Below are 27470 nucleotides of genomic sequence, written 5' to 3' on the forward strand. Positions count from 1 at the left end.
AGCTGGGAGGGGAGGGTCCCACAGGGAAGGCGTCGCTCACTGGCCCCAGATGGTAGCGGCCTAGGGAATGTGCAGTACACAGGGGCGGGCGAGGGAGCAAGAGAAGAGGCGGAACCTCCGCGGCGCCGCGCGGGTTCCGGAGGGGCCGTTTCGAGCGCTGCACCGCGGAGCCGGAAGTTGCCCCTGGCTGGGGTTCCGGGCTGGCTTCGGCGTCTGCTACCCCCCGCCCGCGATGGAGGAGACCGAGATGCAGCTCAAGGTGAAAAAAGGTAAATGGCGGCGCCACGGCTTCCGGCGGGGGCCGTGATGGGCGGGGCACGGGGCGGGTCAGAGGGCCCCAGGAAATGCCCGGCGATGGGGGGGGGGGGTGAGGCCCTTGTAGGGCCTCCCATAGGTGGGATGGGGGAGGGTATTTCCAGAGCCCCAGGGCAGCCCCCTAGGGGGGTATAGGGCCCCAGCTTGCCCTCCTGGGTGGCCATAGGGCCTTCTCCGTATTGGGGCAGGGCAGTTATGGAGCCGCAGGTCAGCCCCGTGGTTCGTGCACTTGTAGGGTTTCTGTGTGGCCCCCGTGGGTGGGTGGTGCGGGGCTGACAGTTATAGCCTAACTGCCCCCCGACCACGGCTACTTTGTGTCTCTTCTCCAGATAAATCTTGATTTTTTTTGACCCGTCCTAAGCTGACCTTCCTGCAGCGAGGAGTTCCACAGACTGCTCCTGTGGCTCATTTAAAGAGCTTTTTTTTTTTAAAAGATACATTTTAAAATGTTTGTTTTGACTTTTTATTTCAGTAGACTGCCTTGACCTCTTGCAGTGTATTAAATCCATGGCTGTCTGACTTGCTGCAGGTCTGTGGTTAGCAGGCAGAGCCTTTGCATGTGAATTAAAACAAGAGGAAGGATTTGGTTAAAAGAATCTCCCTGGGGTTTTTTGATTTAGCTACTGATTTAGCTGCACCAGTGCAGATATGACTTATGTTGCTGCAGCCCAGTTTGAAGCAGACACCTGGAAATTGGGATAAGATGCACTAGTGCAACTTTTTTTGCACTGGTATAAACCATGTCTATGTTGTTGGTTTGCACTGGTGACTAAAACCCCAGTGTTGACAAGGCCTGAACAAGTAACACTTCTGGGCTTTGGTGTTTTGTGGGCATTTGGAAATATACAAAGGCAGCTGAAATGAAGCGGCAGGATGTGCAACAAAAGCTCTAGGCCAGAGATTGAATGTGTCTGTAAAAGCGTCTTGCCACAGAGATCCCCAAACGTGTGAGTCTGGAAGTAAAAGGGATTTCATAGGAAATGCCAGACTGGATCAGACCCAGCATCCATCTAGTTCAGTATCCTGTCTGTGACAGTGGCCAGTGTCTGATGCTTCAGAGAAAGATATAAGAACCTCCCAGTAGCAGATGCGGGCCTGCCTTATATCTTATCTTGATTTCTAATAATTAGAAATTGGCTTAAATCGGAGGCTTGAGGTTTAATATCTCTTCCAAAATTTTTATTAGCATTAACTATTATAACCGTGGATATTCTTGCTGTCCAGACAACTGTCCAATCCCCTTTTGAATCTCACATTCCAGTGCCCTACCATCCAAGGGTCTGTTCATCTGTGCTTAATAACAGTCACATAGATGCTACTTCCTCTTTCTCTCCCCTCCTTGCCATAGCACATTGTGTGAGTCCCAACACAAACATGGCCTCATATCTGCACGTCAGATGAGTAGTGGGTGTCTGTGTCCTTTTTGGAACGTGTAGTTGGCACGTGGCTACAACGTGTTTTGCAAAGCTTAGAATTTATCTACATCTGTATTCAAGCAGTTTGGAAAGTTGGCTAACAGAAAACACTGCAATAACTGAACACTTACAAATGAAACAAAAGCTGAGAGCAGGGGAAGCAAAGCTATTTGCCTTAAAAGGAACTTGTTTTTTTTTTTAAAAATGTATTCAGTTCCAAAAGATCAGCCAGCTCACGCTATGCGTGGGCTCAGGACTAGTTGAGCCATAAACCAGTGTATTTAAATATGGCAAAAAATACCCACTACTTACTTTTGCTGTGATTAAAAAAAAAATAAAATAAAAAATCTACATCCACTATTGAAAGGTTACTCCTGAAAACCCTCTCTGATCTTTCTGTTTCAGATAGCTATGATTTATAAGGGGCTGTAGGTGGATATGGGGCATTGCAAACCCCCAAAGAGGAGGCACTCTCTTCCCCGCAAAAGCTTGCAATCTAATTCACAGGATATGGAGCTTGTGAGCCAGAAGGCAGGGTTCACGTCTCCCCTTTGTGTATGGAGTCAGGCACACTGTCTGTGCTCATAAATAAAACCTTTTAAATCACAAGAAAGGTGTTGTCAATTATTTGTATTGCGGTCGTGTTTAGCGCCAAGACCAGGGCCCCATTGTGCCAGATGCTGTACAAACACATAGTGAGAGCGTGCTCCAGAAAGAGACAGATTCAGGGTGAGAAGGGAAAGGGGTGGATGCAGAGAGGGGATGTGACTTTCCCAGGGTCCCACAGTAGGTCAAGAGCTGGGAATAGACTTCAGGTCTCCTGTGCCCTGGTCCAGTGCCCTACTCACTAGACCGTACTGCCTCTCTAAAGAACATTGTGGGGATATCCATAGGGGAAGGTTTCCTAAAGGTATTGTGCTATTATGAGGAAGAGAGTGGTGTCAGTTTGCCCCAAGCACAGGGGGTGGTGAGAAAGATAGTGCAATGCTAGGAATGGAAGGAGAGGAGGATTGGGAGAAGGATGGGGGAGATCACAGAGGTGGTGGGTGTGACGCACAGCCTTCAGGATTGAGAGCTTGAAAGTAATGCAGCACTTTCAAGAAACAGCATTCAGTGGCTTTAAAAGCTGGTCATGGAGACATCAGCTGGGCTGGAAGGGAATTTGTTTACCTCCTGCCTCAAAGCAGTTTGCTGGGTTTTAAAGCCATTGTGCCCTAGCTGTCTAGGGCTTTTTCTGGCAGGGCAGTCTGTGGTCCAGAGCCATGTCCATACAATGGGTTTGTCACACTGACTGCATGCTACTGTGTGTTCATGGCATACTCCGTTAGGATCCCCATGGGGGCTGTTGAGATGTAAGAAGCATGATGCATGGAACTGGGTGAGCAGCCGGAAGGGAAGCTCAAACCCGAGGTCAGTCTAGATTTCTGTGATGTCAGTACCCCGATTTGCTCCCAGGCTGCTTGGGCACTCCACACAGGAACCAGAGCTAACTTTCCCCTTTAAGATTAATTTAAGGCTCTGCTAATCTGCTGGTTTGGCTAAAATGCCCCAGAATCTGTTCAAAGATGTTACTGATCCCAGAAAAGCCAGTGGTCTTACAGGACTGCCGGTGACCTCCCTGAATGATCTGTGGCTAGCAAACCTGGAAGAGCCAGCAGATTCCAGAGCCCCAGAGGGTATGGTAAACCCTGCTGCTGTGCTGTGAGTCTGGGGGGAAAGGTTCTGAACAGAAATAAGTGCTTTGTTTGATTTTGCGTTAAAGTATCTGCTGATAGGCTAGAAGTGTCAAAGGGGTTTGGAGCTCTGCCTTCTCCCCGTTTTATTCCCATTTTAAATAATGCAGCTGTTTTGCTTATTTTAGTTACAGACAAATTCACGGAGAGCATGTACATCCTGGCCAACGAGCCGTCTGTGGCACTGTACCGGCTGCAGGAGCATGTCAGGCGCTCACTTCCGGAACTCGCCCAGCACAAGGTGAGAGCCAGTCTGGGTCAGGAGTCCAGGGCTGGCAGGAACAGGGTGCAAGCTGCCTTTCTTCCCATGACACTAGCACCCCTGGCCATTTTTTCCTGACTCTGTGAGGTGGGAGAGAACAGGATAATCAAGTCAAGATGGGAGTACGGTGTAATGGTTAGAGGAAAGGGGTTGGGAGCCAGAGCTCCTGGGTTCTATCAGATCTGCTACTGAATTGTTCTGTGGCTTGGGAGAGTCGCTTTGCTGCTCCGTGCCTCAGTTTCCACATCTGTAAAATTGAGATGGTATGACTGGACTTCCAGGGCTTCTGTGAGACTTATCTAATTAATGTTTGTACAGCACTTTGAGAACTTCGGATGAAAGGATCCTCAGAAGGGCAAAGTCGTGTAACATAATAAGCTGCTTCAGATAGTTGCTGGCAGTAGTAGACCCAAAGTGACCAGAACCCCTTGGCCCTCTAATGACTGCATTTTGCACTGCCAGGGGGGAGCCTAGAGTACTGTGTTGGGTTTCGATTCCTTACTTCCTGGACCAGTGAAGGCTGGGGGTTGTCTAGGAGCGATGTGTTTCCCCCGCGTCAGCTTGAATCTAGGAGAGGTGACATGCCTTTCCAAGTTCACGCCCTGAGACAGTAGCAGAGCCAAGAGAAGAACCCAGGAATCTGACTGCCATCCCTTGGCTCTAACCACTGGGTGACAGCCCCTCCATTCCATACATGGAGACAAAATAAAATGAGCTACCTGCCTTGTTTGGAGAGAGGGGAGATCTTAAATCTCATTTCCCCTGGCTGTGCTGCAAGGTGTTTTTATTTCCTGCATAAAATATGGGGAGAGAAACAAGTAAAAAGAGCCCACCAGAGGCAAAGGACACTAATGAATCGCAGCCCACAGCTGCGCTTCCCCTTTCCTCCAAAGCACGGAGTGCTGACACTTTAATGCTAGCCCTGGTGTCCTTCTCCCTTTTCTGCCAGTCATGATTCATTAGGAGTGATGTCTCGTGAATAGATTACTGCTCCATGTGTATGCTAATGCACTGTCAGTCCTCATTTCTCACCTTTGCTTTACAACCTTAGTTTCCAAATTAACCCGGATTGTGGCACTTTATTATTCACTTATTTATTAACTATTTATGTATGTTTCTGTGTGCAGAGGTATATAGAGATATGTACATATGTGTAGTGCAACATTGATCTGGTCACATCACCAGGGTGTGCGGGACATGTTTGTAATACAATTCCCGAGTTGTCACTCACCTTGATTTAATCAGAATAGGCCCAATTTCAGGGAGTGTGTCCTGAACAAAAGAAAACTGAGCAGATTGTATGACAAGCCATGCAGAGGGAAGAGCTTGGGTGCCAGCATTGAACAGTTTGTGCCAAAAAAGGTAGGGGGGCACTGAAACCCTACTGGAAAAGACAGCAGGGTGAATGCTCGAGACACACAGAATGTTGTTAGGCAGTGGGAGCGGGGGGCGTTGAGGGGAGCCTTCTCAATCTTTAATTTACTGACTTCCTCAGCTAGCTGGGGTTGTCTTCATGATTATCCTCAAAACTGAGTGACCTTTCTGGAGGTTGCTTGAGTTCACGTTTGTAGCTACTTGCCGTCCCTCCTATTTTTAGCCAAGATAGCTGTCTTTTTTCACTTTCCTCCCACAGAAAGAAGACTCTCATCTAGCCAGATTTCAGTGACCCAGAGGGCCTTGTCCCTATTTCTGCCCATGCTAGTGTCACAGCTATAAGTATTCACAAGCAGGAATTGAGGCCTTGATGCTCTGCTTGATCCCTCTCCTGCGTTGGCCACCAGTCCTGACTCAGGAGTGACTTTTGCCTGAAAAGGGAGGAAAATAATTTACCTAGTACCTCTGTGAAGGCAGCAGATGAATGTCAGATTGCTCTTCTTTGTCCTCTGCTGGCCAGTATAGATGGGATTTAATAGGTCTCGTCTAGTTCCAGGTCATATGGTTCTCTGGAGATATGGCCTTAGAGATTCCCAGAGAGTTTAAATAGGAATAAACTGTTGGGGGTGATTTAGGAGGAAAGGTTGGTGCAGGGAGAAGGTCACCTCTGTGACTTTCAGTGATTTGATTAAAAATAAGCTTAAACCTTCATCCATCTCAAGCTCTCCAGGCAGACTTAACACCTCGCTGATAAGATACAGCAAGATGCAGGGCCCAGGGTGCCTCGCTGTGTCTGAGCTGCATTGCTAAGCTCTGCTCTTGTGCTGCACAAAGCCGCCTTTTTGGATTTCCCCTGATCTTTCAGGGGTGTAGAACTCCTCGTTAATTTACTGCTGAGCGACCACAATTCATCATTAGTGCTATCGCATATCATTAGCTGGCTTTAGCTGTTAAACCCCACGCAAGGAGATGTCCTGGGAATTCTGAGAGAGGACGTTGTGAAAAGATTAAAAAGACAGGAGCACGTCGGAAAGGCTCTTTTTCCTAATTAAGAACATGAAAGCCCCAGGAAGTAGTGAGAATGCTAGGAACAGACGTGGCCTGGCCTCAGATACAAGGCAACCTTGGAAACCTACTAGTGCTAGGGGATGTTGGGGCCAAAGCAAAGCCGCTCTCTGGAGGGTTGTAGCTTTGTAATTTCCTCTGTTCATCCCCCTAACCCTCTACCTCAGCCACTGTGTCAGCCCAGCCCAGCTCTGTCACCTTTTACTCTTACTCTGTTGGCTTCACAAGTAACTAGAGCAGAGCTAAGCAGAGCAGTGTGGAGCCTGGTTAGTACTTGCACTGAAAATCTTCCAGGTTTGCTAGCCATAGATCATTCAGGGAGGTCACCTGCAGTCCTGTAAGACCACTGGCTTTTCTGGAATCAGTAACATCTTTGAACAGACTCTGGGGCATTTTAGCCGGCAGATTCCAGAGCCCCAGAGGGTATGGTAAACCCTCCTGCTGTGTTGTGAGTCTGGGGGGAAAGGTTCTGAACAGAAATAAGTGCTTAGCTTGATTTTGCTTTACTGTATCTGCTGATAGGCTAGAAGTGTCAAAGGGGTTTGGAGCTTTGCCTTCTCCCCGTGTTGGGGATTCATATACTGGGGTACTTTTCCCTTAGAGTCCATAGTGAGCCTGTGTACCAGAATGGTGCTAAGCAACACGGTGCTGCCGGTTTGGGGTAAGAGCCATTGTGACCACTAGTGATCATTAACGATCCCCTGGCACTTTTTGCAAAGACAAGAGGTTGCTGGGTAAAATTTTCAATGGTGTCTAAATGACTTAGCTAGTTCTGTAAATTTTACCTATTAAGCCTACAAGTTCTGGCCAAATTTAAGCATGGATAATTCCTATCTTCCCCCCTCACTAAATTCATCTGTCTTTTCATTGTGCTTTGCTTTTTTCACTTTCTGTTCTTAGCTGTTCCATAGTGTTGCTGTGTGCTGTTACGTCCCACACCAGAGTTGCTGCTTATCAGATTTGCATGAAGTGATCCTATGCATAGTATGTGTAGCACTTACTGAGCCCTTGAGATGAAAGGAACTATAGGAATGTGCATTATTATTATTAATAGTATAAGTCTTTACTTATGCTCTGGCTCCGAGCGCACTGGGATTTCTTAGCAGACTGGAGGATGGAAAAGTCTGTTTGCAAGCAGGCTGTAAAAATGTTCACCAGAGCAGTTCCTGTGAGATTCCTGAATTGTGAAAGACGCTGATTGTCTGCTTTTCTCTTGGGGCTCTGGGTTGGAGTTGATGGGGACTGGGTCAGCTCGGATGGTAGCCGCACCAGCTGGAATGGACATGCCACCTGCGTGGAATGCTTTGGAACTTCCAGATGATCGGTAGCATTCGCTTTAGCAGCTCGTTGGTTCATCTGCCTCACCTTGACTCTCAGCTGTGTCATGGACGCATTCACAGCCAAGAGAAATTTTGCCAGATTGTGCAAAGTATTTAGCTCCAGGCAGCAGCTCCTTTTAAAAACAAAACCAGTGCACTCTTAGTCTGAGTATAGCTCTCAGAAAAAGCCCCAGCAGCGATGCTAACCTGTAAAATGGGAGAGGGACTCAGAATGTGATTCCCAGCAAAAAGCAGCAGAGGGCAAAGGTTGAAGTGATGTGGGATTCATTTTCTTAATGTGCACAACGTGTACCGTAACCTCAGCTTTGAATTCAGCCTGCCTCCTGTCAGTTCCCAGCTATAAACAATGAGACCTCAAGGCTGTGTGAGACAGGGGGACATGGGAACCTACAAGGAAGGCGACATCTGGCTGTCGGATGTTGCAGTGGATGGCAGTGAATTAAATGTTACACAGAATTTAAGACCTATGTGTGGTATTTATCATTGTCTGAGTAGTGCATTTCCAGTCAAGCCATGATATGTGATCTTACCAGCGCTATAGCGCTTTACAAAGGAAGGAAAACAGCATTTTACATATAGGGAAACTGAGGCCTAGAGAGGTAAAATGACTTGCCCAAGATCACTCAGCGTGTCAGTAAGACAGCCAGGAGCAGAACTGCCAACCTGCTACTCTAACCACTGAACTGCAATGTCTCCCTGCTAGACCACAGGTGGCCTTTTCTTCAGGTGTTCCCTATGCTTATGTAGTGTGTCGGTGAATGGGCTGCATTGGTGCTAGCTGTGTGTGTGATGTGGGTTGTATGTCTGTCTAGTACATAGGGGCACCTTCACTTTTCCTGACAAGAAGTTTCATTCTGTGTTCCCTGTGATCTGCCTTTCAGGCTGACATGCAGAGCTGGGAGGAGCAGAGTCAAGGAGCCATCTATACCGTGGAGTATGCCTGCAGGTACAGCAGGGTGCTGGGAGAGCTTTGAAGTTTGCACTTCTCTGGGGCAGCAGCCCTTCCTTTTTCAAACCTATGGTAAATCAAAGGAGCTGGTGAGGAGGCTCAGTTCGTTCTCCACCCCCATCCTGGTGATTTCACAGTACAGGTGTGTTTTCACTCCCATTGAAAGCACCGTTCAGCTCACTGTGTCGTGCCCAAGGTTTTCCCTGCTCCTGATGGCTAGTGATGAGAAGCTGTGTTGGTTATTTTGGGGGTCAGTTGCTTTGGGGGAAGGGGAAATATTTTAAGAACTAAACGTTAACTCCTATTTTCAAACCCGGCAGGTCAAAGCCAGGCACCTGCACACATGGGTCCTTCGATAAAGGGGGCCTGCCTTCCAGAAAGGCTGAGCTCCCTCAACTCTTCCTGGTGTAATGGGAGTAATCCAGCCACTTGTGTTTAGGAGCCTTATTATGGATTCACTCTAGGCACTTTGACTTGGACATTTTGGCCTCTGATTTAAAACCCAATCAATCCCAAACCCTTCCGTTTATGGGTGTTGCTTGGCTGCTCTCACACACAAGATTCTGTAAGAGCTTCCTGCCCGCCCATTCCACCAGCACAAGACCCAGTTCATCCTTCCCAGCCGAGCCATTCACACCACTGCAAAGTAAGTGTCAAGCAGCAGAAATCAGAATGGTGGCAGTTTGCACTCGCTTGGCACTGGTGTAGGTGCAGGGCAGTGATGAACTGAGCCCACAGCTGGCACTAAGTGGCCCCATCTCAGCAGAGAGTCAGGCCTGCGGAACGCTGACAGCAGGCACAGCTCTCTGAAATGTTACTGTTAGGTCTCGTTCTTTTCATTGAGTCTGATGCACCCTTTGTTGAGGGCAATACAAACCTGCCAGTCTCTCCCAAGAAATCCACCCCTTAGGTAGTGTTTGAAGATGCAAAATTCCATATGTAGCTGTAACTCCTTCTTAGCCATCCCCTCACTGGCGTGCATGTATATTCTAAACCCGTGAAGCTCTCAAAGGTATTAACTGCATCCCCTGTTCCACCTGGTCTGTTTCAGCGCCATAAAGAACATGATGGACAGCAGCGTGTATTTCGAGAGCATCGACAGGCTGCTCAAGCATGCCATCACTGTGAAGGATCAGCTGAATTCTGCTCAGGGCCGCAGGTAGCTCGGGAGTCTGACACCCTGAATTCTGATAACTGCCCTACCGCTTTATAGGAATGACTGTTCTGTGACTGCTGAAGGCTTCACTAGCTGTAACTCTGCAAACTACAGACAAGCCAAGCAGTTACACCCGTAATGTGACTCTGTGCTATTATTTAAAAGAATAAGCTCCTTGCCTTGCAGTGAAACTCCGGTTCACTTTACTTTAGGAAGAAAACCCTCTTGTTTACAACATGTTTCCTGCAAAATAACTTATTTCCATACATTTAAAGAAGGGAGTCGGGGGGGGGCTCTTTGGCTAATATGTAGCATTTTTGTGCAGTGTTAAATATATTTGTAGCATGGTGAGGGCCATAATAATAAATGAATGTTTTAGCGCTGAAGAAAGGAGTGTATGGCCAAGCAGGGTCCCCACCCGGATGGGATACTGTTCATTAGGTTGTTTGCGGGGCTCTGTCTGTGGATGGGATTTGCCACTAGTCAGTGTAGCTGGAGGATGCATTTTGCTGTTTGCAGCAAAAGGAAAGCTACTCCAGCATCTGCCAGTAGATGGGCTGAGTCTAGTATGTTCAGTCCATCGCCCCAAGAGCCTTAATGGCATGAGTGTCAGGGGCTTTGTGGAAGTGAAACTCACAAATGCTGCTCCATATACCTAACAGCTTTGAATTTTCTGTTGCAAGCACATGGCTAAAGCATGCAGAATGCCCGGTTCTGTGCCAAGTGACTTTCTGTGCTAGATGTTTGTGGCTACGACCTCTTGTATTTTGCCATGTTTCCAACTTTCCTGGGGCCATGCCTAATTTACACACAGTGGAGCAAATTCCAACAGCAGTTAGAAGTGAGGCCACAGAGACTGTGGGTCTTGACATCCCAGGAGGCAGGTATGGGGGCCATGTAGCCTCCATTGGCTACCCCCCTGTATTAAAGATGGGCATGTCCAATGGCTACAGTTAGAATTCCATGAGCCACACTTGCCCCTACATTGCAGATGGAGGGCTCCAGACTCAAAGGCTGTAGATGAGGAAGCCCTGGTGCTGCACGCTCCCATGTATACTGCTGTCCTTATCTCCTGGTGGATGTGATTGTTTTCTTACAGCGCTGCTGCCCTGCAAGCCCCGAATCCACCAGCCAGTTCCTGATTTCAGACCAGACTGGCCTTTTTCATCCAGCCCAGGTCAGTGATCTCTTTGGCCAGCTGGAAGGGTGAGAAATCTTCCACCCTTAAACTTTCTGGCCGGTCTGTGTGAGGTTTCTTAGAAGACTATTCCCCTTCAAACTGAAAGGCACTGCAGCAAAGGGCAATGATATTGGCTAGATGTAGTCCTTCCTACGTCAGTGGGAAGTGGTGGTTAATTTTGGAATGCACACGTCCCAGATCCTCAAAGGTAGTTAGGCACCCCAAAGACCTTCTTTAGACACCATAAAGAAGTGGGATGGGAAAAAGGCCTGCACACAGCTTGGCAGTTGGAAAGGGGTGTTGCTTAAGTTTTGTTTTTTCATTGGCGCCGACAACTCCATGTTTCTTTTCAGTGGAAAGGAATTTAACAAGCAGGTCATTTTTCCAGGGCTGGGAAGAAAGGGGCATAAGGGGGTTTGAGATCAGAAAAAAGGTTTTAGCCTGGCATTTCCTGAGAGTGGTGAATGACCCCAAACAATCACACCCCACTTCAAAGAGATAAACTCTGTATTTTAGCCATCGCTGTGTGCTCAGGAACACAGCTGTGTTTTAATAGCGTGATGCACAAGGTTTGTTAATCCAGAAATGTGGCCTCTGTCTCCACTCGCTCCTTGCAAGGCTACACCCATTGCTGTCCTAAAGCTAGCACCCAAATAATGAGACCAGGAGTCAGAATAAATAAATTGCGCTGCTGCTTTGGGCAACCTGGAATGAACCTTGCAGCTGGCAGGGCAGGAAACATGGCTTTAAAAAAACCCTGATTTTACTTATTGCCAGGTCATTGTGCTAGGACTCCTGGTATGAAACACTTGGAAATCAATGGAGTTATAACAGTGAAAGTCACACAATGGTGAATCAGACTCCGTTTAAAGAACTGGGTGGGTCTCACGGTAACCAGCACCATCTGTTGTATTTTTATTTTTTATTGTGCATTTCTCTCTCTCTTGTACTAGTCACGCAGTTGCACCAAACAGGGCTCTTGTTTCACTTGCTCCAGCTCTGTCAATCCTAGCCCTGTCTGTGTAACCACCAATCTCCTGGCAACCCCCACTGCATTTGTCACCAGGATTATCCTTTTCAGTGGGGAAACCAGCAGTAGGGCCAAGTGAACAAAGATCTTGTTCCCTTGCATATGTCCTTTGTAGGCAATTAAAGAACAAGGAAAAGTGAACACAAAGGCTGTTGTTTATGTGCAGGGCCATGTTTCTGGCAAACAGCAGCTGCCTGCATTCAGACACAGCTGTTCATGCTGGAGCAAAGGTTTTGCCACAGGAAGTGATCTTGTTGACTGAGTTGTGTCTGTGCCCAGTCCTGGAGACAGTAAGGAACCTTGGGCAAGGCCAGGTCAGTGAGCAGCGGGCCCTGCTCTCTCACGCCCACCTTCCAACCTCCTCTCCCTCAGTCTAACTCTCCAGCTGCGTCTTCTTCTACCCCTCCCATCAGTGGCTGGTTTTTCCTCTCTGAGTGGAATAGCAATCTCTGCTTCACCATAACATACAGCAGCTGCGTTGGGTGGTGAGTCTGCCATATGAACTGTCTAAACCCCCGTAGTGCTAGCAAAGGAACAACAGGAGCAGGCTGGAGAGGGACCAGCAAGGACAAAAAGCTTGGGGTACAGAGGGGAGCTGGGCTGTGGGAGAAGGCAGCACACAGGATGGCCACTCTCCTATGGCTGATACTGGCTGTTTTTTTGCCCTCTTTTCTCTCACACAACATGCAGCTAATGCCATTCTGCCTTACTGAGCCAGTTCCTGTCTGCCCCTCCCAGCTCAGGCCGACCTGGGAGGAAAGGGGTGATGGGGACTTTGAAGTGCAGCTCTAATTAGACAAGTGACGCTACCGCTCACCCCCACTCCCTTTCCTGCACTTTGGTACCTCTCTGTCCTGCAGAGCTGTCATGGGCCCTGTTCTGTCTCCTGCATCACCCGAGTTGCCAGGGTAGGAGCTTTACTCACAGGAGGGCGATGCAAGAGACAGAATGCAGCAGGCTGTAGTTTTTACGGAGCCACCTTTCAACTCTAATTGCCCACTACAATCATTAGGCTGGTTAACGGCAACCCCAGCCCAGCTGGGAAGGAGCTCTGATATAATCCTCCAGACTTCAGGAGGAGTAAGATATAATTTTAAAACTCTGCACCCCTCTCAAGCCCCTCCATCTCAGTGCAGTCCGGACAGGAGGGACGCCAAGTCCCTTTTATTTGGGTGGGACAGTAGATTTCCCCTCGCCCAATGTCTTGTCGAGTTCCTGGGCAGGTATCTTAGCTGTTCAGGTGGGGACGGAGCGGGGAGTGGCCCATGTGAAAGGCTAAAGGGAGATGCAGATCTTGGCAGCATTGGGATGAGACTTCCCCACTCCAGCCTTCACACCAAAGTTGAATCCTTCCCGGAGGCTCCTGGCTTCCGCGACAAAATATTCCTCATCTCCTGGGTGACGCTGTTCCAGGGCTTGCCCTGCACCTGCAGCAGGCCTGGCTCTGCCGACAGCGTCCTGTGTGTCCGGGGAAGGTTGCAGCAATCTTTCTCAGACAGGGGCCTATGGCTTCCTGGCAAGGTGAAGCTGCCTCTGGCTGATGAGGCAAGGTGGGGCTTCTGCTCTATGTATGGTGGGTAGGAGAACTCTCGGTGGATCTCTGGCCGCGGGCGGGCTGCAGCCATGTTCTTGCTGTTGTTGAGGTCACTGGCCGGGGTGTCACTGCGCCGGGCAGAGTCGTTTTCGTAGAGGGTGCGGCAGAGCTCAGACTGGCTGCGCCGTGAGGCTTGGGAGGCCCTGATGAGGGCGTGCGTCACCGTGATCAGCAGGACAATGATCCCGGAGGACAGGATGCAGGCACTGGTTATGCCGGTCTCGATTTCAAACAGCAGCAGCATGTAGATGGAGAGAGCTGGAGGGGAAGGAGAGCAAGGCAGAAATAAGAAGGCCAGTAGTCTGACACACAAGGGAAACAAGTCCTGGGCCAAGCCCACCTCTTGTGGCTGAGCAAGTGCCGAGCTCTTCGGGAGAGATGTCCCGTTTTGATTGAACGTCCCATCTCAATCTGAGCGAAAGCAGTTTCCTTCACTCTGCGACTGCCTCATGAGCCCGATTCTGGACTTCACTTACCCACAGGGCCCATTTCTGGGTGGGGAGGGGGTATTTTCAAAGGCGCCCAAGTTCCCAGTCCTCAAAGGTATTTAGGCACCTAGCTCCCTTGTGGATCTGGATCTAAGTGAGTTAGGAACTTGAGTCCTGTTTAGCTGGGTGCTTTGGAAATCCCCCCTCATTGAGGCATGCACAGTACCCGGCACGTTCCTGAGGCTTAACCGGTGACTAATCCCTGTGTGCTCTGCCCGCCTGTTCTTGGTGTTTGCTTTTCCTCTGTGCTGCTCTTCTGCTCACTCTTTACCAGCAGCTGGCGCCTGGCCATGCCCACACTGCCTGTTAAATAGTTGGATTAAATTTTTTATTTTGAAATCTTAAAAAAAGAAAAATATAGTGTCTGAATGCCCCACTCCTGAAAGGGCTCCATTAACAGAGCCGCAGCCTGGCCCCTGAAGCCTGGCATCCAGCTCATCAGAGATACAGATAGGGGCAGAAAGGGACTTTCCCTGGGTCCGGGTTATCCCACCCCAACAGCACTCTTACACTTTCCCTTGAGGCAGCTGGCAGCGGCCACAGTTGGAGACGGGAACCTAGGTTAGCTGGACCTTGGGCTGATCCAGCCTGGCAATTCCTTTGCTCCTAGAGGCAGCGAGAGGGGTTATCCACAGTGCTATCACATGGGGGGAGTCCTGGCTGTGCCACATTGAGCCTCCAAGGTGCTCGTCAGTCATGACACTTGCTAGTGAGCTCTCTGCTATTTTCTTGCAGCACTGGATGGCCTGGGTGCCAAGAGAGGACGCTGCCCACACGCCTTGTCTTTGGGGACATGCAGGGATGAGAGCTGCCTACTCCTTTTAAAAGCTTCTGAAGCCAAAGCCACAAGCGATTAGCCAGGAGTGGTGTGTAAAGGCCCAGTGGAGGACTGGGATCTCCTTGGGCAGATGTTGTGGCTCTAGGTGATGTTCTAGATCCCCCTAGCTCATTGACTAATGGCCCTGTTTGTGTAAAGCCAGGGGCTGGGTTTGGGGACTTGCCTGTCACAGCCACACCTGTCACAGGCTCCAGGGAGAACGGAGGTGTGCTCTCCCCACCAATCTCCGGGAGAAAGCCAGCACCGTGGAGGGGCATCATGGGGGTATTGGTGGGGGGTGTCCAGCCTCTCCCTCATAAGACAAATGGCAGAAGCATTACAGTATCTCAAAAACCAGGTCACAAAGTCTTTTAAAACTACTTGCTATTGTCCCCCTTTCCCCCTGCTCCCCCGAATCCCAAAACACCACAGCTGCCTTCTGCTCCTTTCTCAGTGTTATGGCCTCTTCAAAGGGAGAAACTGAGGCAGAGAGAAGCTAAGTGTCTTGGCCATGATTGCACAGCAGGTCTGGCTGTGGCCCCTCTTAGTGTAAGATCTGAGCACTTCCCAGCCTCCCATGAGCCATGAGAGGGCTCTTATCCCTGGTCTACAGATAGGAACTGGGACCCAGAGAGATGAAAACCCAGATCCTCAAATGTAGTTAGGCACCTAATCCCCCTTGAGCTCACTGATCTGGCCTAAGTGACTAGCCCAAGGTCTCGCAGGGAGCCTCCGGCATAGCAGGGAATTGAAGCCAGCTGGCCCTAGTCCTGGCACAGCACTGCTGCACCATCCTTCCTTGGGCACAGCCCTGCCCGGTGTCATGCTCAGGGTCTGTTGGCTGAAGGGCTGTCTAGAAGTTACACTGCAGCCAGGCTGCAAACAGGATTCCGGTCCCACCACTGCAGGAATAAACCTGGACTCAGGAACCTGGGGACGCCAGCTGGGAAGCAAGCGATCCTGGCAGCCTGACCTATAAATAGGTTTTCAGCAACCTCCAAAGCACCGGGGGGAGGCAGGTGCCAGAGCATTCTCGATGAAATGCGTGAGTTCTGTGTGGGGCCGAGCCCTCCCTCCCGGCGGAATGAGATCCCAGCGTTTGCAGAGAAATGAAAATGCTTGCCTGCTAAATAGACGGAAACACCGCAGCAGAACAAGCCAATGGCAAGGTGCCGAATCATCCGGCTGTCCAACAGGAACCAGTCAGCTCTGCAAAACAGGAGAGAGAAACACTTCAGTGGTAAACTAGAGCAGTATCTAGTGATGCCCACTGCCTTTATCCCAGTGCAGTATCATTTTAATCTGATCAGAAACAGCTCTACCAGAGGCCTTTCCTGCACCTGCAAGGGGATTGACTCTGTCCCCTAGTGACCCTAAGATCTTATATTCTCTGAGGCTATATAAAGCAGTGCAGAGCTTCTATACCAAGGCTCCAATATTCAAATAAATCTAAGAGGCTGGGGTTTGGATCTAGTTCGATGGCCCAGGCTAGTGGTTTCTACATGCTGTAAAGCACCTCAGTCCAAAAATCTGGACTTGGGGTGAAAAGTGCATTGGCTGCGGGTTCTAGAGCGTCTCAGAGATGCTGTGATGCATTTTAAGCCCTAAACTTGCCTCCTAGGGAGCCGAATTCTCCTCTCAGCCATGTGCATGGGGCCATCTCCTCTGGTCTCTGCGGCACAGAACACTGATGTTGCTGGAAGTGTCACGTGCAGGGGGAGCCATGTAACTAAGCCCAGATCTGCTGTGGAGCTTGGAGAGGAGAGGATTGCCTGGGCAGTTCTACTGCGATGAGGGGCAAGGCTGTCTTCATTTCAATATCTTTCCTTTCGGTCCCCCCACCCACTGATTTGTTGGCTGAGAAATGAAAACCAAAGACAGACAACCCACAGTTGATGAATGAGCTTGAGGTTCAGCCAGCCAGCAGAGGGAGCCCACATTCACCACCTTTCCAAACACGGATGATGCAACTACATAACAGAAGCAAACAAAGCAAGAGCCGTATTTGCTCAGCATTTCTGCAGGGAGGGAGATAAACCTAAAGAGGCTGCAAGATGGAAAAGAAGGCAGAAGCTGGTGGGAGAAAGAAATATTTCAACACTTCTTAAAGACTATTGCAAGAAATGAAGAGCAAAGAAACAAGATGATGCGTTAGTCCATAAGTCTATCGCCCTTTAAAAGAGCATGAAAGGGTGAAGTGCTGTTGCAGTGAACTAAGCAAAGCCAGGTTGCATTTTCATTCTCGGTGCTGAATTGCTTTGCTTAACGAGCTGTGTTAATTTAGATTCACATTTTGGAAGGGGGGTGACCTTCTTTCTGAACGGTGCATAAAACATCAAAGGCCAGCTCCTATCCAGGCACGTATTCCATGCTCCTCACGGTAGTATCTGAGCCCTTCCACTTGATAGATTCAGCTTATTCCAATTGTGACACTGGATGGTTTCTGTGGGCGCACAGACTCCCTTGAGACTTGCCAGGAGCCCTGCTATTAGACGTTAGTGAGCATGCACTCAATAGCTGTTCTTGTCCACCCTGCGAAAGCTGCTTGAGATTGTTTGTTCCCTTCATTACAGCTGAGGTGACCTACAGAACCTCAGCACTCCTCTTATGGCACTTCATGGGCCATCATCACCGAAGGAAGCCCGCACGTCAGCCTCTTGTTAATTGTGAGAGCAGAACATAGTCATGAAAGGAGGTGACAATGGGAAAAGGACACAAAGTGCTGTAGGCTTAAGCATGGTTAAAGGTTGTGATTGAAAGATGCTCCAGCACAACTGTCTCTGTAGGAGACAAGGAAAGGATTGTGTAGCTCATCCCGGAGAGACAGGTGGCGGATTGTGATGTTGGAATGACTGACACAGGGAGCGGTTTTCACATTGCTGAGCGGGATGGGTTGGCAACCCCTGGGGAGTGGCGCTCTGTATCTGTTCTGAGCAATACACGCACACACACCCTCCTTGGCAATGCGTGCGGTGGCTTTGACACTGAGTAACTGCCCCAGGGGTTGAAGGGCACCTCAGTCTCCTAGGTCCAGCAGTCCTTGGCCTCAAAAATTGGTGGCAAAGGGGCCAGTTAGTGCTGATAGTGGTGGTTATCTTTGTAATGTGGACATCTGTCCATTGGGAATTGACTTGAGACCTAACAACTCGTGACATGCAAGAACCACTGGATTGCCTTCAGCCGGGAATGAGTCTGGGTCTTTGTTCTGAAGTGAGCAAGTGTCTTACCTCGCCTTCTCCCTCCATCACTTCCCTCTTTGGCAAGGACTTGGGAGGGTCAGTGAGATCAGGTGCTGGGAAAAACTACCCAGGAGAGTTTGATCTCTGGCACTCAGCCCTGCTGGTTCAGAAGGGCTGGTCAACCTATGGTGTGTGTGTAGGAGTCCTCTAGACCCCCCCAATCTGAGAAAGCAGGAGAGTAACAGCTCTGCTTGCCTCTGGAGTAACTGCATAAGGAACAAGTGAGAGACAAGGGACTTTAACTCAGTTCTCTAGCCACCAGCTGATGAAAGCAGTGATAAGTCCACTTGAGGACCAGCCACCTCATAGGCAACACCAACGATGCTCTGGCCAGCGTGACCAAAATTGCACAATGCTTTTCTGCAGAATCTGGCTACCTAGGGTTTGCAGGCATGAAAAAGGCAATGGGGGAAAGCCTCCAAATGCTGTCCCTAGAACTGCCCCCGTAGGGAACGGCCCTTCCCCTGGCTGGGATGTTACAAGGTGGAGGAGATGGAGGCCACAGGGTCTGTTCTGTGCTGAACTCCTGGGATGTCTGGGTCTGCCTAGTGCTGGGAGTTTGCAGTCAGGAGCTGTTAATAGAACTTGGAAGGGCTCCTGCTCCTCGTTCATTGTTGGGGAAGAGAAGCCACTTTGTTTTATTAATTACATGATTTGGGAGATTAGCAGGGGGGAGGAACAGCCTTTGTTTAGAGCAGGCTGGGGCTATTGAGCGCAGAGCTGGAAACTGGAGCAGTAATTCAGCGTGACAGGCCCAACGTGGGAAAGCCTCCTGCTACGTGAGCAGATCCCCTAATGAAACCGGAGCCCCAGCTCCCTGCTCCCCTCGGGGGATAGGGCTGTCCCGCAGAGATGGAGATGGGCAGGATGAAAACACAAGTTCCAACATGGGGAGACAATAGCTAATTGCATATCAATGGGGGAGAAGGGGCTGTGAGAATTAACCCTTCACAGGCTGGCATTTTTTAGACTAACAGTATTTTCCATTCTAGGATCTCAAAGCAATTTGCAAACAAACATTATTTGAGTGTCACAACCCTACCGCCCCCCCTCCCCAAGTAGGGGTATAACCCCCACATTACAGATGGGGAGACTGAGGCACAGAGAAGTGATGTGCCTTGCTCAGGATCACCCAGCAAGAGTGGCAGAGAGAACAGGACCCAGGAGTCCTGATTCCAAGGCCTCTGTTCTAACCACACTGCCTTCTCTCAGCCCTCCAGGCCACTCAGCTCTCGAGACGCCCATGCCCTGAGCAGCAGGGTGAAGAAATAACAGCCTCTCACCTTGCTTAAGAACTGTGGTGGGGTGGGGGGTGCGAAGCTAATTTAGGACAAACTATTTAAGCCAAATTGGTTGTGGGGGGCTTTCCTGGAGCCTGGCCCAGTGGCAGCAAGGTGCATGGCCCAAGCACTGGGATTGGATTGGAGGATGGATCTAAATCCCAGGTCACCACCTCTGGTGCACTGGCTCCAGCTGTCCCTTAGGTGGGAAGCCCTTTGCTGAATGGCATCGTCAGAGCCGCTCTCTGCTGCCCCCCAAGCTGTTCTTTTGCCCTCGTGGGCTCAGAATAAATTACTGACAATTAAAAGAACCTGGGACATTCTCAACTTTTATACAGGGAAATCCAGAACCTTTCTGTATTCTGGTGTTAGAAGCAGGCTGAGTCCAGCTAGACGGGTCACAGAAACAGCCTCTGAATTTCCTTAGCTCTTTTAATTTCGAGCTTCTTAATCACATCAGTTAATTAAGTCTCTCATCCCACTGAGACAGATAGTTACTGTCCCTGTTCTACAAACGGGAAACTGAGGCACAAAGAGGAGAAGTAGCTTGCTTCAGGGTCACAAGGTGATTCAGTGGCAGGGCTGAAAATAGAACCCAGGAGTCCTGTATCCCAGTTTGCTGAGCTCAGATGGGCCGCTGCAGCTTGGGTCTGTTTCATTTCCCCTCACAGCGAGGCCACTGTCTGCAGCCGAAGAGGATTATTCTGCCCCTTGGGGATGTGGGATCAGGTGAGTGCCCTGTTTCCATTGTCTGAGGCCTTGCCTTTAGATGCTTAACCCTGTGTAAGATGCACCTGTAGTTAGCTAGGGCTCTCCTCCCAGCCCTTCCCAAGCGGTTGCACTCGGTCTCCCCTACGCAGAAACATGGCAGAGAGCTATGGCTGGCAAGCTCAGAGCTTAACAAGGAACAGAAACAGGAGCAATTGGGACTGGAGCTGGTGAGGGATAGGAGAACCCCCGTCACCCCAGCAGGGTTCAAACGGCAACACCTGCGGGCAGAGTGGGGCAACAGGCAGCCTATGTCACAGAATGGCCTGTGACTGCAGCAAACCAGCCAAATGGTGGCGAGGCACCTGCTCTGCTGAGACCCAAAGGCTCTTGAGTACTGTGCCCAGGACATGAGCAGCCATGTTTAGCCCTGCTTCCTTCTCCCACCAGCACACTAGGTACAAACTCGTCCTGTCAGCCAGTGCTGTGTTCCCATTACCCAGCCAGCCCCTCTTCTACAACCATCTGTCTCTCACTTTGGTTTTAATGGGAGCAGTTTGCACTAGGCTGTAAGCTTGACTAGAAGCCCTACAATAAAGACATGCTTCTTCTGGAGCATCCAAGGGTCTTCACAAACATGGATTAACTGAACCTTGCCACTTGTGTGGGAGGAAGGTGACAGGGGTCTTTAGCTCAGTGGTCTCCAAACTGGGCTGCGCGCACCCCAGGGGGTGCGTGGCAGCAGGAATGCTGCCGGACAGCACTCCGCCATTTTTTCAGTTCGGCGGCAGCTCTGCACATCCATGGCTGGTGTTCCCCTCCGGCGGTGCATCTGCGGCAAGTCTTCCAGTCTTCCGTCGGCGGCGCATCTCCTGCAGGTCTACTGGTCTTCACCCTGGGGGTGCACGAGCCAAAAAGTTTGGAGACCACTGCTTTAGCTCTCCGAGATGAGGCCTAGAAAGGGGACGTGACTTGCCCAGGGTCACACAGCCAGAGAGTGGCAGAGCTGAGAGTAGAACCCAGGAGTCCTGAGTCTCCATCTCCTCTATCCATTAGTGACATTCCATCCCTGTAAGCAAGGATCGAATTACTTCAGGATCATTCTGGTGTGATTAATAGATTTTTAAAAGCCAGAAGGGACTGCTGGGATCATCGAGTCTGGCCTTCTGACAGCACAGGCCAGAGAATTTCACTCATCACTCTCTTTTTTGCATCAGGCCCATAACTTCTGGTTGAGCTAGAGCATCTCTTTTATAAAGACAGCCAGTCCCCAAGTCATGGAGACTCCCCGATACCTGGAGGTGTAGGGAAGCTGTTTCAATAGTTTAGTGAAGGTAGGATAAGAAATAATGGGCTTACTTTGCAGCAAGGGAGATTTAGGTTAGATATTAGGACAAACTTTCTAGTTATGAGGGTAGTTAAACTCTGAAACAGGCTTCCAAGGGAGATTGTGGAATCCCTGTAATCTGAGATTTTTTTAGAACAGGTTGGACAAACACTTTTCAGGGATGGCCTAGGGTTCCTTGGTCCTGCCTCAGTGCAGGGGGCTGGACGTGATGATCTCTCGAGGCCCCTTCCAGCCCAACATTTATGTTTCTAAGATTACCCGCACTGTACAAATTGGGCACCTTATTCCTAGTCTGAAGTTATCTAGCTTCAGCATCTAGCCATTGGATCTTGTTCTGCCTTTGCTAAAGTCAAGTCCCTTCTGCTATCAGAAATCTTCCCATTACAGATTCTGATCAAGTCACCTCAACCGCCTCTCCGTTAAACTAAGTAAACTGGGCGTCTTTGGTCTCTCTCTGTGAGGCAGGTTTTCCAGACCTTGTATTGTTCTTGTAGCTCTTTTCTGAACCTTTCCAACTTACCAACTTTCTCCCTAAAGACTGGACACCAGAACCACTCTCGCCAATGCCGTACCCAAGGGTAAGAACATCTGCCTACATCCACTCAGTGTTTTAATGCATAGACGTTCTAGGATTGTACTTGCTCTCCTAGCCACCATATGGCAAATAACTAACTGAACATGAGCTTGCAATGACCCCTAAATCCCTTAATGAATCATTGCTTTTCAAAATACAGCCCCCAATCCTGGAAGTGTGACTTGCATTCTTCACACCTAGATGTATGACCTTGCATTTAGCTATCTAATTAGCTGATTGACCTGTTTCAGTTTTAATGGGGGATTTCACAGGTGAATTGCAGAGCTTTGAAAATAAATAAAACTTTTAAGAACTGAACTCAGTATTAGGTGCTGGGTCAAATTTACAGATGGTCAGGAATTTTGCCATCAATGTTTTTTCCAATGGAAAATGTGGTTTCCACAAAATCAGACTTTTCAACAGGACAATTTTAGTTTTGCAGAAGTGGTTCAATTTTCTGCTGGGAAAGTCAAATTAAGTTTTGGTTTGAATTGGATGGACCCAAACTGAAATATTTTTGGATTGTTGAACTGACCCAAAACGTTTAGTTTTTCATTAGTTCAACATTAAACTGTATTTCCCTATTATGCAGTTTGTCATATGGGAGTTGTAATTTGGGTCCCATTGTTTGCTATGGGCTGGACTCCCTGGTCCAACTACATATTCCATGATGCAATGCAGTTTTCCCTCCAACTCAGCGGTATGGTCCACCACAAGTGATGCGGCTGGAGACACAGGCTGGGAGATGTAATCTACCAAGGGAGCCTGGCCCACAAGTTTCAGAGTAACAGCCGTGTTACTCTGTATTCACAAAAAGAAAAGGAGTACTTGTGGCACCTTAGAGACTAACCACAAGGCAGAACAGGGTCATGTGGCTTTTGAACTACAACTCCCATGAGGCAATGTGCCCCCACAAGGAAATGAAGTTTAACGTTCAACAGACTTCAGTGAAGCTTTTCAGATTGGTGTAACAATCCACAACAAAATATTTTGATTCGAGAAATGTCAGTTTCATTTTGATTGGAAAGGCCAAAACAACATGTTTCGTCATTTCCAAATTGACCTTTTTTGAAATTCTTTGTTCCACGAAAAATTTAGATGTGTAACATTTTGTCTCGATGTAGGATGAAAACAAAATGTTGAAATATTGGAATTTCCTGCAGGATGGAAATTCTGAATTTCACTCAGCTGTAGTCCAATTGATCCCTAGTGTGAATCCACTGAAGTCCGTGGAGTTAGTTACACCGAGGGACCTATACATGCAGACGTCGATAAATTTTCAAACCAAATATTTGCAAATCGCTTTCTCTTTTTACGTCCCAGCCAAGGTGAGGTGTATGTGTTTGGCCAAAACCAGCCCTGCATCAACCATGCAGGTGACGCAGTGAACCCAGGCAGGGTTCCTGGCAGGCGAAGGAAAGAGGCAGTGTTCAGAAATGTTTTTGCAGATGTAAATGTGCTGGCAATTATTAAGTCGACACGTGTCTCTGGGTTAATGATTTGGGGGTCTTTAGTCGTATTCCTGTGCAGGTTGCCTTTAAAAACACCCAGACACCAATCAAGAGAATCCAGCTTGCCAATTCCTAAAAAATGGGGGGTGGGATGACTTATAAACACTGCAAATAAGAACAGAATTTTGGGCAAGATCTCCAGCTGGGGTAAACAGATGCAGGATCTGGCCAGCTGGCCTTCTTTTCTGACTTTGCACTTCCTACTATAGAATCTGCTAAGTATCTGGGATGCTAATGAATTGCAGTGTTAGCTGTGGGTGTGAGAGGCGGCAGGGGAAGGGCAGGGTATAAACCCTAAGATATCTTCTGTGTCAGTGTAGGTTTGAAGCTGTGGTGCCTTGAGGGCTGGCTGGGCATGGGGTGCTGGCTCCCCTCTCGTCCAGCTGCTTCTACAGGTGCCCAGGCTCTCCACTGCAAATGAGCCAGCAACAGCAGCTAGAAACATGGAAGAGGAGCTAAGCTGAGCCACTGCTAGCAGTCAATGGGCCTGGGACTACCAGCCACCCCTGGCAATCAGGATTCCTGGGTTCTCTGCCACTGACTCACTCTGTGACCTTAGGGCATGCCATTTAATCTCTGTACCTCAGTTTTCCTGTAAAACAGCTCTCATAGCATTTAGGCTCTTGGATGCCTCAGTTCATTGATGAAACAGATTGATAGAGCCAGAAGAGTTCCCAGAAGTTACCTACTACAGGACAGGCCTAACAAAGAAAATAACAGAACGCCACTAGCCGTCACCTTCAGCCCCCAACTAAAACCCCTCCAACGCATTATTAAGGATCTACAACCTATCCTAAAGGATGACCCAACACTCTCACAAGTCTTGGGAGACAGGCCAGTCCTTGCCTACAGACAGCCCCGCAACCTGAAGCAAATACTCACCAACAACCACATACCACACAACAGAACCACTAACCCAGGAACTTATCCTTGCAACAAAGCCCGTTGCCAACTGTGCCCACATATCTATTCAGGGGACACCATCACAGGGCCTAATAACATCAGCCACACTATCAGAGGCTCGTTCACCTGCACATCCACCAATGTGATATATGCCATCATGTGCCAGCAATGCCCCTCTGCCATGTACATTGGTCAAACTGGACAGTCTCTACGTAAAAGAATAAATGGACACAAATCAGATGTCAAGAATTATACCATTCATAAACCAGTCGGAGAACACTTCAATCTCTCTGGTCACGCAATCACAGACATGAAGGTCGCTATCTTAAAACAAAAAAACTTCAAATCCAGACTCCAGCGAGAAACTGCTGAATTGGAATTCATTTGCAAATTGGATACTATTAATTTAGGCTTAAATAGAGACTGGGAGTGGCTAAGTCATTATGCAAGGTAGCCTGTTTCCTCTTGTTTTTTCCTACCCCCCCCCCCCCGATGTTCTGGTTTAACTTGGATTTAAACCTGGAGAATGGTCAGTTTAGATGAGCTATTACCAGCAGGAGAGTGAGTTTGTGTGTGTATGGGGGTGGGGGGGATGTGAGAAAACCTTGATCTATGCAGGAAATAGCCCGACTTGATTATGTAAAGAGTTGTCACTTTGGATGGGCTAGCACCAGCAGGAGAGTGAATTTGTGTGGGGGGGTGGAGGGTGAGAAAACCTGGATTTGTGCTGGAAATGTCCCACCTGTTGATCACTTTAGATAAGCTATTACCAGCAGGACAGTGGGGTGGGAGGAGGTATTGTTTCATGATTTCTGTGTGTATATAAAGTCTGCTGCAGTTTCCACGGTAAACATCTGATGAAGTGAGCTGTAGCTCACGAAAGCTCATGCTCAAATAAATTGGTTAGTCTCTAAGGTGCCACAAGTACTCCTTTTCTTTTTGCGAATACAGACTAACACGGCTGTTCCTCTGAAACTGCTTTGAGATCCTCAGGTGGAAAGCACTACAGAAGTTTAAAATAGCCAGTGCTCAGCTAATGTATTGCCCCTCTCCCCCAGTCTACAAGGGATTGGGTGTGCTAATGTCTCCGCTAGCCCTCTGCTGATGCTCCAATGTGGTCTCTCTCAGGCAAGCATTGCTGTCTAAAGACTGGATTACATATTACAAGCCAGATCCTCAGCTGGTTTCAGTTGGCATCCCTCCACTGAAGTCAACGGAGCGACACTAATTTACACCAGCTGAGCATCTGGCCCTGGTTATTTATGCAAGTGCTGGGGAAGTTAAATACTGTGTTAATGTAACCAGATATAAAGGCAGCTGTAAATTTGCTCAGGTAGTCAATAAAGTTGCTAAGCACAAATACACACACATGGTATTAAATGGGTTACAATCCACAACCAGACACTCACAAGATGAATGTTGGCATAGTCAGGTAGCTAATAATGATGCTAAGCAATGTAGCTCATCCAGGAACTTATCTGGCCCCCATCCGTATGCTCTCCTGTGAAGCAGGGCAGGGCTGGGATCCCCATTATAAAATGGGGAAACTGAGGCAAAGATCCAGTTACTTGGCAGTGTCAGAGCAGGGAGTTGGAACCCAGATCTCCTGAGTCCTGGACCAGGGCCACTGTTAAAAAGACAGGGAGTGGGAATTGCATGGGTGGATTCTGGGCAAGTGGGAGATGGCAGGCTGCCGGGCCTGGCAGTGTAGTTCAGTGACTGGCTTTGATGTGGGCTCAGCTCAAAGGGCTCTTTGGGGGACTCTGCATCCTGCAGAAGTTGCATGAAGCTGCAGAGGAGGCTGGAGCGGAGGGGAGAGAGCTCCCATTTACCCCTTGCCAAGGAAGGTCTTTAGCATCTCGGAGTCCTCCTGCCCCTCCCCTCTGCACACCTATCCCGGGCAATCTGGGCGCCTTTAAACAGGTCAACTCCTCCAGGGGCTCCGCACGCAAAGTTCCCCAGCGGGAGGGTGACGATGCCCGGCCCCAGGGGTTCAATTCCTCCCGACTGGCAGGGGACAGAGCCCGGGGGCCTGGACCCAAGATGCTCCCCGCCCCTTTCCCCTTCCAGCACCAGGGGACCCTGCGATGAGCCCAAGCCAAACGCATCCTCCCCCGCCCAGCCGCTGCTCACCTGTCCGGCTCCGGGTCTCCCCGGCCCACCTCGGCGCTGAAGTAGCTTTGCAGGAGACAGAGCAGGAGGCAGCTGAGGTTGAGCACCAGGCACAGGGCGGCCAGCACGGCCGAGACCGGCCGCAGCACCCCCGCCACCCGCTCCGAGACGGCGCTGGGGGAGCCGGCCTGGGCTCGGCCCGCCTGGAGCTGGAAGAGGAGGATGGAGGCGAGCACCGCCATGAGGGCTGCCAGGGTGCCGAAGAGCAGGAGCACGGCCAGGGAGCGCTGGGTGTAGACGGAGGGCATCGCGGGGCGGGGAGATAAAAGAGGGTCCCAAAAAGTTTTGCTAAACTTTCCTCCCCCCCCGCGCGCCCTGAGCCGAGCCGCGCCGCGGACCGGGGAGCGGCGGCTGCCGAGCCCGGAGCTGTCCCGGGAGGCGCTGAGCTCCACGCGCGCTGCAGCTGATCTCGCCCCCCCGGTGCCGAGCTGTGTCTCACCCCGCCCGCGGAGCCCGGCGGTGCTAATCGCGCTGGAGCTTGTCTCTCTCTCGCGCACACACCTCTGCCCACGTGATGTTTCTATTAATTAGGGATTTCAAACTTTCCTGGCGATGGAGCGAAGCTCCCTGCGCGAAGGAGGCGTTTTCTCCAGCCTGGGAGCGAGGGCTGCCTGCCCCCTCCTCGTGTGCAGTTTGCGTCTGCTCAATTTCACTCCAACTCTCTGCCCTGCCCAGCTAGCTGCGTGGAAAGAAAAGCTGGTGTTTTAAAGGGGGAGCTAGACAGAATCTGTGTTGAAAGATCCAGCTAGCCCTGCACTTGCCCTCTCTGCTTCAAAAATCTTTTTTCAATCCAGCCAGGCCTTGTAGGATGCAGCTGTGTGCTGCTGGTGAAAATCTGTTTTGCAGAGAAAGGTTTGTTTGTTTTGTTAAAAGGAGAATAAGGCTGGAATGTTCTTGATGGGACCTTTAATTTTGGGACCCAGGATCTGCTCGCAGTTACCCCAGCTTTTACAGCACTGTAGTTCTATCCAGTTTAGCTGAGTCACTTCTGTTTGACATCAGCGAAACAGACGGCAG

General features: G+C 49.6%; 3 protein-coding genes across 6 annotated transcripts in view; 2 read left to right on the forward strand and 1 right to left on the reverse strand.

The window, feature by feature from the left end:
• BORCS8 (BLOC-1 related complex subunit 8) lies at window positions 1-19902 on the forward strand. Of its 2 annotated transcripts, none has more exons than XM_073324634.1 (5): window positions 1-269; window positions 3592-3704; window positions 8386-8450; window positions 9505-9612; window positions 14637-19902. In XM_073324634.1, the coding sequence occupies exons 1-5, from the start codon at window positions 68-70 to the stop codon at window positions 14704-14706; spliced, it is 558 nt and encodes a 185-aa protein (XP_073180735.1). In that variant the 5' UTR covers window positions 1-67; the 3' UTR covers window positions 14707-19902. The 2 variants fall into 2 exon arrangements, with proteins under 2 accessions (XP_073180735.1, XP_073180734.1); XM_073324633.1 differs by lacking the exon at window positions 14637-19902 and adding an exon at window positions 10709-14628 and having other exon boundaries at window positions 9-269.
• Window positions 10181-26951, reverse strand: TMEM221 (transmembrane protein 221). Its single transcript, XM_073324632.1, has 3 exons — window positions 26415-26951; window positions 15842-15927; window positions 10181-13671 (listed from the first exon to the last, which is right to left on the reverse strand). Exons 1-3 carry the CDS (start codon window positions 26699-26701, stop codon window positions 13151-13153), a joined length of 894 nt encoding a protein of 297 aa, XP_073180733.1. The 5' UTR covers window positions 26702-26951; the 3' UTR covers window positions 10181-13150.
• Window positions 10709-27470, forward strand: part of MEF2B (myocyte enhancer factor 2B) — a 79196-nt gene continuing 62434 nt past the window's right edge. For all 3 annotated transcript variants that reach the window (XM_073324625.1, XM_073324626.1, XM_073324631.1), the window contains exon 1: window positions 10709-10786. The gene's annotated coding sequence lies outside the window, so the exon portion shown is untranslated. The remainder of the gene's footprint in view (window positions 10787-27470) is intronic.

The sequence above is a fragment of the Lepidochelys kempii genome, chromosome 25 (assembly GCF_965140265.1).
Source record: "Lepidochelys kempii isolate rLepKem1 chromosome 25, rLepKem1.hap2, whole genome shotgun sequence".
In the NCBI taxonomy this organism is placed as follows: domain Eukaryota; kingdom Metazoa; phylum Chordata; order Testudines; family Cheloniidae; genus Lepidochelys; species Lepidochelys kempii.